Source organism: Chanos chanos, chromosome 13 (assembly GCF_902362185.1).
Source record: "Chanos chanos chromosome 13, fChaCha1.1, whole genome shotgun sequence".
Taxonomy (NCBI): Eukaryota; Metazoa; Chordata; class Actinopteri; order Gonorynchiformes; family Chanidae; genus Chanos; species Chanos chanos.
Window position 1 is genome coordinate 2,805,001 of NC_044507.1, and position 9,204 is coordinate 2,814,204.

The window sequence follows — 9,204 nt, forward strand, 5'->3', positions numbered from 1 at the left end:
AAAACGAAGAGAAAGGACAGAAAAAAACAAAACAAAACAAAACAAAATTTTGTGTGCTGTTCCAATCAAGCTCTTAAAATGGTTTTGTTGGGACCTAATAAGTCCCGTTTGGCCACAGCTATTACCAGTCAGAGGTCTCAATACCACTGCTGCATTTCCCAACTCCCACTGCCATCGTCAGAACCCAGTGCAGAGTTAGCTTCCCCCTGGGTGACACAGCAGGGGAATCCACGTACCCGACACAATTCATTTACCCAACAAATCAAAACGCCCTCACTCTGACCAGATGTACAGCGTTAAAAACACTGCCAAAACAGAGATTTGGACAGCGTTTCATGCCGTGGAGCCCAAATCCAGCCAGATAAAGTCCATTTCAGCACAAACACACATTTGTGACGTATGGGGGTTTAGCTAAAGCTCTGTGTAATCAAACCAATTTTCTCTCTGCTTGCCCTCTGAGATTTATGTAATCTGCACGAATTCGTTTGCGTATGGGCGGATTAGAGCGAGGTGGGTACAGTTTTAAGACAAACTCAGTCAAACTGTATTTGAATAGGGAGAAGAAGAAAAAAAAGATAGAAAGAAACTAAATGTATGGTTTTGGCTGAAACACTTGGCATCAGGTCTAGAGTTTCAATCCTTCATTTATCCACTTCTCGTGTGAACGGAACAAAAGAACCTTGGATTGAACAGGAATGTCCCATTCATCACTGAGGTATGAAAATTGTTTGCCACAATTTCTCAAGAACAACATACCGAAACTGAATTCCAAGACGGGCGGACGATTATTTCTATACGTGCTGGTAGTTTTCCAGAATTTCATATGAGACTTGGATTTCACTGAAGTGAAACCTCCTACTGCACAGAAGGCCTGGCTTGCTCCAGAGAAAGACAAGAGGCTTAAAACTCTTGGAAATGCATTAACGGTATGATGTACCCCAGCTGTATATTTATTCAAAAAGGAAAATTGGTTTAAATCTTCTCAAAACACGATTTGAAAACACTTCCACCTGGCATTGGCTAAGTGAGATGTAGGCTTTGGTGATGTCACGCTGTTTTGACATCGAGATCGAGTTTCCTGCGTTATTCTGTATAAACAAACTTCTCTGGCTTTAGTCTACACTTATTTCTCCTGAAATTAAACACAAGGTTAACAAACACTCTCTGGGGCTTTTAGACCGTGTCTCAGCTGCTACAGGGAAGTCTGAATATTTTCTCTGGGATCCACAAGTGTCCTGTCAGCCCGCGCTTCTGAAATTCAAACTCTCTTCCACCCTGCACTAGATGGTCAATTTGCTCTCTCTCTCTCTCTCTCTCTCTCTCTCTCTCACTCACACACACACACACACACACACACACACAGACACACATATGTTAATCACATGGCAAGATTTACCAGTAGCACACATATTCTCACTTTCTCACACACCCACACACATGTACGCATGCAGACTCTCTCTCTCTGTCTCTCTCTCTCTCTCTGTCTCTCTCTGTATCTCCCTCTATGTCTCTTTCTCTCTCTCTCTTCCATACACACACTAATTTTGTTGATAATAACTTTGAACCCCAGAATGTTAAGCTCAGTGGTTCGATCCATTTAAACATTTTCATTGTGTTTTCTACACACATAACTTTACAGTTCACATTTACAAAAAGCCTGGTGCCCAAATCTGGTGCTGCCTTTCTCAGTTTATGCTTTTTTCTGTGTCCGGCCTTCACTCGGGTTCTCAGTTTCTCTGTGTCCGGCCTTCACTCGGGTTCTCAGTTTCTCTGTGTCCGGCCTTCACTCGGGTTCTCAGTTTCTCTGTGTCCGGCCTTCATTCGGGTTCTCAATTTCTCTGTGTCCGGCCTTCACTCGGGTTCTAACCGCCTGCTGTCTCAGCTAGAAGAGAATGGATGACCGATATGACGTACCCGTCCTGTACAGCAGTCGCTCAATTCACAGCCTTAAAAACTGAAAGATTCAAAGATTTCAGGACTCAAAACCCTAAAATCCAAACATTTCATTCTTTTTTTTTTTGCAGAATCTGTGGTGTGTTAGTCTAGAGAGCGTTAGTCTAGAGAATCTGTGGTGTGCTAGTCTAGAGAGCGTTAGTCTAGAGAATCTGTGGTGTGCTAGTCTAGAGAGCGGGAAGGATTTTAGTTTTAGTCTCTGTTTGAATGGACGGCATTCAAATCTGGAAAGCTCCTCAGGTTGCACGTAGGTCCAGGTGGCAGTTACTGGCGGCGAAACCCTGACTGGGGTGTAATTTTACGCCTGTCGTTGAGCAGAGGGAGAGGGCTCTTTACACATGCGTAGCAAAATGGCTTTTAAAGGCTTTTTCCCCCTCAGGGCTGATTGCTTTAAAGTGTGGATCCGGGGAATGCCAGGGCCGCAGAGGCCGCGACGTTAACGCGTCTGGCATTTGAGGTGGAGTGTGTAATTTGGCGTGTTCAGATTACAATTTTCATCTGACTGAAATTACATTCATTTATATTCTTTTTTTAAGGCGGAAAACGTAACCAAAGCCACCGCTGTCCTGTCGCACTGAAATAATATTGATGTAGAGGTAGCTGTGACTTCTGACTGCCTTTGATATGTTGCTAATTATTGACCTATTTTTAAAACCGTTTTCACACATAAACACAGGCTCCCCGCTGAACCGGTCTCATGCCATGTGAACATAGCTGCGAAAATTCAGTGGAGGACTGATCCATCTGTCATCTGAAGTGTGTATGAGCTCTTGTCATATGGCCATGTATGCCAGATGGCTGTGTCGAGGAGTGTTTCTACTGCGTAAAGATAGACCTTATTCTTACCCCTGGCTCTGACCCCATACACACTAGGCTGCAGAGAGGGAAACTGTCTCTCTCTCTCTCTCTCTCTATGTCACTGTCTCTGTAAAGAGGGCTATTTATCCAGCAAACCTCTTACTTCCTCTCCAGAGGAGATGAGACAGGTTACCATGGAGACTTTGCATGGTATCCCTGTTCTCTCTCTTCACATCCCATAGTAATTAAAGCCAAGGGGACAGTCACAACACACGCACACACACACGCACATACACACACACACACACACACACACATTTACACACGGTGGGGGGGGGGGGGGGGGGGTGTTACAGTCTCTGCTTTAGGCGAATCGTTTTTGTAACATTGCTTTTTCATGTACAGGTCTCCCTTGTGTTGGTACCCCAAGTACCATTACTAATGTACGTCATACACAAACACACGCACAGACCAGTTGTATATACTAAACAACAAACCTTCAGTAATGCAACGCAGACACACAGAATATTTCTTTCTTTTTCTCTTTCTCTCTCTCTCTCTCTCTCTCTGCCTCCATCCATCCGTCCATGTGGTATTCATTTGGGCTGTGATATCATTAGCAAACAGCACACACTCCACAGCACAAGGCCGTTGCTTTAATGGGGGTGTGATTTTGTTTCTCTCCGGGGGAAAATCCGGCCTTCCCCAGACTACAAACACAGACACAGGGGAGGCAGATGGACAAAGTGTCAGTGCGGTGTATTTCGATGTGTACCATACTCACTCTCTGTTTCTCTCTTCTCTCTTTTGATCTGTAATCGTTGCAAAATTTCTCTTTTGGTCATCCGAGCAAGAACAGTTTTATTATGATAGAATATGTCTATGACTTCACTCATGAAAAGATGAGACAGTTTAAATGAACACAGTTCTATTTACAACTACAGCGAAATTACAACTCAAGGAACTTTAGCTTTGAAAGCAAACACTGAGTACAAACTGAGTTTTTATGATGTTCATAAATGATTTATTCACCCCCCACCTCCTCTGAGTCTGGCTCAAGGCTCAAGGAGAAACGCTTTTTTTTCAAGACTTTTTTCAGAGTTTAACACCAGATTAAAGGGCTTATTTTTCTTTTACAAGGTGAAATCTTTCTTGGCGTCTTTCAACACATCAGCCGCCATTGGTGAAAGGATCTGCGTTTTTCTTTTATGTCTTTCTCAAAATGGAGGAGTGTGTACTGTAAGACTTCAGTATCACTAAGAAGAAAAAAAAAACAAAACTTTTTTTTTCTTCGTCAAAAAAACAGATGTTTTCTCTCTTTTTCTGAAAGCCTTGCCTGGCATCGATGAGGAAAATTAAAGAGACAGAGAGCATGAAATAAAAGGGAATTTCCCAGAGCAGGTTCACAAAGGCTATGATTACATTCTGTTCTCCGTTTGACTCTCTTATGTGAGCTTAAAATAAGAAGAAGGGAGTGAGAGACTGAGGGAAAGACATGTTGTCGCTGTTATGCTGTTGGTATTACATTCACGTATCCAGTTTGCCTTTTTTTTAATCTGTCGATGACAGAAAGACTCAACGACCATAAAATGAACCGTCTGCACTGGATGATGTCCAGGATACGCTGTCAAATTTTAACTTGAGTTCTAGAAGGTTCCCCAGTTTGGAAACAGCTGTTTGCCTGAACTGAACCAAAAGGAGCGTCTGCACTTGCGTTGCTTACAGTGATTTCTTAGATATTACACAGCTGAGTAAGAAAAGACCAAACAGCTCAGGTCCTTCATACACACAACTCTTTACTGTCCCCACCTGAGTATGGGAAGCATTTGTCTCTTTTCCATCCCTACACAACTAAAATACTCATCAGTAATCACCGTGTGCATCGGGTCTGGGAAGTATTTGTGATGTTCTGATTTTTTTTTTTTTATTCGCCACAAGTCACACAAAAAGGAAAGGTATATGCTGTGAAGAGTGTGGAGCTGGTTTGTTTCCGGCGAGTTCGTCTCCGGGTGAAGAGAGGAAGAGAAGATGGCATGAGCGGAGAACAGTTGGCATGAATTGATTGTAAATCATTTGAATGAACAGCAGACCTCTGCATAGCATGCCACATCCTGCCAGGTTCTCCACTCCTTCGTGTGCCTGTCCAGGAGAGAGGACTGCATTCCACTGTCTGCTATATCTGGAGCTTTCAGTCTCCCCACACTCTCTTTCCTCACTCTCCTTCTCTCCTCTTCTTCTCTCTCTCTCTCTCTCTCTAACATGAGCCTTGATTGACTTAAGTGTTTTGGCTGTGTAAAGGCGTGTATGGTGTGTGTGTGTGTGTGTGTGTGTATGTTTGTGTGGGTGTGGGTGGGTGTGTGTTTGGGTCAGGGGGGCTGTATACGTGTAGATGTGAGTGTATTTATCCCTGTGTTCCAACACCTGATTTATTCCACATTATCAGTAGAAAAGGGAGCATGTTTTTCAGCTTTTTCCTCCTTCTGCTGCTGTTGGAATACACTGATGGTTGTTTCTTAAGTGTGTGTGTGTGTGTGTGTGTGTGTGTGTGTGTAGGTGTGTGTGTTTCTCTGCTGTTGCTGGAACACATTGATGGTTGTCTGTTTTCATTACTATGAGGACATGTACATTTGGCAAGACATTTTCTTTTTTTATTTGCGTTCCTCTTTAGTTTGAGTGATGAGTCTGATGATTTATCTGTCACTGTTCCTCTGCCCAGTCCCATCTCAGGTATGGCTCCACTCACTCACAGGGATGGATCTCAGACGTTAGATTCAGCGTGTCGTGAATTTGACTTATTTTGTATCTAGTATAATCCAAATTCCAAATGACAAACTCACTCAGTTGTAGAAGTAAATTATCTTATTTTTCTAGAGCTCTGAGTGTAGATTCATGGTGTTTACATCTACGTCATGGAAAACTGAATCTCAGCCTTCTCTCTGTCTGTGTTCCCTCTCTCTCTCTCTCTCTCTATGTTCCCTCACTCTCTCTCTCTCTCTCTCTCTCTCTCTCTCACTCTCTCTCTGTCTATGTTCCCTCCCTCTCTCTCTCTCTCTATGTTCCCTCTCTCTCTCTCTCTGTCTATGTTCCCTCTCTCTCTCTCTCTCTATCTATCTCTGTCTGTGTTCCCTCTCTCTCTCTCTCTCTCTCTCTCTCTATATATATATATATATATATATATTTATATCTCTATGTTCTCTCACTCTCTGTCTCTCTCTCTCTGCTCCCTCTCTTTCTCTCTCTCTCTCTCTCTCTCTCTGCGCTCCCTCTTTTCTCTCTCTCTCTCTCTCTCTCTCTCTCTCTCTCTCTCTCTCTATCTCTCTGTCTCTCTATGTTCCCTCTCTCTCTCTCTCTCTCTCTCTCTCTCCCTCTCTCTCTGTGCTCCCTCTCTCCCTCTCTCTCTCTCTCTCTCTCTCTCTCTCTCTCTCTCTCTATCTCTCTCTATCTCTCTGTCTCTCTATGTTCCCTAACTCTCTCTCTCTCTCTCCCTCTCTCTCTGTGCTCCCTCTCTCCCTCTCTCTCTCTCTCTCTCTCTCTCTCTCTCTCTCTCTATCTCTCTCTATCTCTCTGTCTCTCTATGTTCCCTAACTCTCTCTCTCTCTCTCCCTCTCTCTCTGTGCTCCCTCTCTCTTTCTCTCTCTCTCTTTGTGTGTGCTCTCTCTCTCTCTCTCTCTCTTTGTGCTGAAAGCATGCAGTGTCAGTGTCAGTGTCAGTGTCAGTGTCAGAGCTGTCTCTGGAGCCTCACTTTTCAGTGAGACGCTGAGTCTGCTGTTGTCCTCACGTCTGTAATGTAATGACTTTAATCTCATGGTCTTTATCAGTGTTTACAGTCCTATGAAGACAAAACAACAATGTCTTATCTACGCACACACACGTACACACTACCACTAGGGAAAGACCTGTGGAAAAAGGTCTGTCATTTATGTCAGAATTTCCATGAAGTGGTCCCCTCATCGCCGCCACAGAGGGATGAAATGAGATCAAAGCCCTGTTTTGGAGATTTAACCATATGCGCTGAAAATTTGAGTTACTTTTCATTCAGTGGCCAGAAATACAATCTAACATGAAATGCCAGGCTAATGCATCGCCAAGGTTTACCAGGCGAATGTCAAGTGTGACAAAACGCACGGTAAATCTCATGGGACCACCTGTAACATGCACAGAGAAAAACACGGTGGTCCATAAATCAGGGGATTAGAACCTAACACACATCTCTACTCATCTGTGGCCTTTATTTTATTAAGAAGGTTTTCATTCGCTCATTACAGACACCAGGTGCAAGCCCCCCCCCCCCCCCCCCCCCCCCCCAAACCCCCTGCTTTTGAATACTGCTCTTTAACTCATAACATTGTAATCCAGAGAGAAGAACAAATCAGAACAGCTACATGAGAGATAAATCCCTTCTTCCTCTTCTGAAAGATTAAAACTATAGTGGAGAATTACTCTCCTCTGTTGCTGTTTTTTTGGGGGGTGGGGTGGGGGATTTGGTGTTGTTACCTTAGATTTCAGATGTATCTGAGTTGAGGACTGGATTTTGTTTCTACGTGGAATGAAGAAATCCCATCTGTTGCCTTTCTGACACACTGAGGGAGAGCTCTTTCTAAATTATGATATGACAGCTCTAATTTGACTATAACCAGAAACATCAAACAGCACAAATTACACAAACCACACAAAGGTTTCACACATGTCCAGAATCCCCCGGTCTCTCCCCGAGGTCCTGTAACCATGTGTGCTCCAGCACCTGAGAGACAGACCCCCAGCCAGCCTGCCCAGAGGAGGTGAGCTCCGCTGGGCTTCAGATCAGAGGAGAGAGTCTTCAACCCACCCACCCCTCCAACACGCACACGCGCACACACACACACACACACACACACACTCACATCTGCGGGACCAGGGAAACAAAGCAGATCTTAAAAAAAAAAAGGAAGAGGGCGGAGCCTGGGTTAGGGCTTGCGTTTGCATGCACGTGTTGTTTTTGTTTGTGCAGGGTATGAATGAAGAATAACTGTGTGATTGCAAAAACATCTCAGTGGCTGGGTTTCCAATCACTAGCGGGAAAACCCAACCTCAATGAAATACGGCCCTGTTTCTGGGAAACAACCGATCACCCTCCTCATTAGTTTACAGACAGTTCATTCAATAAAATGCAAATATTCAGAGAGTACTCAAGGAGACACTGACAATAACCTCAAAAACAGCAGTCAGCATTTATCAATATATATACACAGTTATCTATCTATCTATCTATCTATATGTATGTATGTATGTATGTATGTATGTATGTGTGTGTGTGTGTGTGTGTGTGTGTGTGTGTGTATGTGTATATATATATATATATACACACATTTATCAACTTTTATGGGTGTACATTTATCAATGTTTATGGGTGTGCATTTATCAACCTTTATCAGTGGTAAGTTCCAGGAGCTCTGTCACTTTCGATAAATGCAACTCTGAGGGCTGTGTCATGTGGTGTGTGTGTGTCTGTGTGTCTGTGTGTCTGTGTGTGTGTGATGCGTGTGTGTGAGAGAGAGAGAGAGGGGGAGGGGTTGGGGGGGAGCAGGTAGAGATTGTGTTGCTGGGTGCTCAGTGTGAGTTACTCTGTGTGTGTGTGTGTGTGTGTGTATGTCTGTGGTCTGTGTGTGTGTGAGAGAGAGCGAGAGTGAGCGAGAGATAGAGAGGGTGGGGGGGGGGGATTGGGGAGGGGGGCAGGTAGAGATTGTGTTGCTGGGTGCTCAGTGTCAGTCACTCTGTGGCAACGGCCAAGGTCAGGCTGGTTAACACACTCAACATGTAGTCTCAGAGGGAGAGCATTCACAAATACACTGATATCTCAGAATGCTGATCGAGTCATAAAACACACACACAGGATAAATTTCACATTACACACATCAAAAACATCAACTTCAGTGATTAATATGCATTATACCTCATCATCTGATGTGATGTTCAGGTCTGTCTGAGGAACAACTAGCGTTCATTCAAAAAGCCGGAGGACTGTTCAGAGTTATAACTTTGTCACAAATCAAACTCTTTCCCTCTTTTTATGTCCCGCTTTTTCTCTCTGTCTCTGCTTTTTGTTTGTGAGGAAAACTGTGATTTATGCAGTTGTAAAATATCAGAGGAATCTCCTGAGTTGCCCTTCCTGTGAAACAGCGTGATGAAGTAAAGTCGAATTGACAGATGAAAGAGGGAGGAAGGCTCTTTTCCTCCACGGGATGAAGGCCCTTCCTTATCTCTGATAGCCGATAGCCCCAGTGAGTGCCAAACCCAGCCACCTCTGCAATCTGTTCAAGGCATCTTCTCAGACATTAAAACCCTCTCTCTCTCTCCCTCCCTCTCTCTCTCGCTCTCTCCTTTCTCTCTCTGTCTCTCTCCCTCTGTCTCTCTCCCCCTCTCTCTCTCCCTCTCTCTCTCTCTCTCTCCCCCTCTCCCTCTCTCTCTCTCTCTCTC

At 44.1% G+C, this 9,204-nt stretch overlaps 1 protein-coding gene across 1 annotated transcript in view; it reads left to right on the plus strand.

The window, feature by feature from the left end:
- The window catches only part of LOC115826598 (NACHT, LRR and PYD domains-containing protein 12-like), a 40,698-nt gene extending 38,798 nt beyond the window's left edge, over positions 1 to 1,900 (plus strand). Inside the window, 1 exon segment of the mRNA XM_030790477.1 lies at positions 1,732 to 1,900. Within this exon segment, the coding sequence (XP_030646337.1) occupies positions 1,732 to 1,900 (169 nt within the window).
- The last annotated feature ends 7,304 nt before the right edge of the window (positions 1,901 to 9,204 follow it).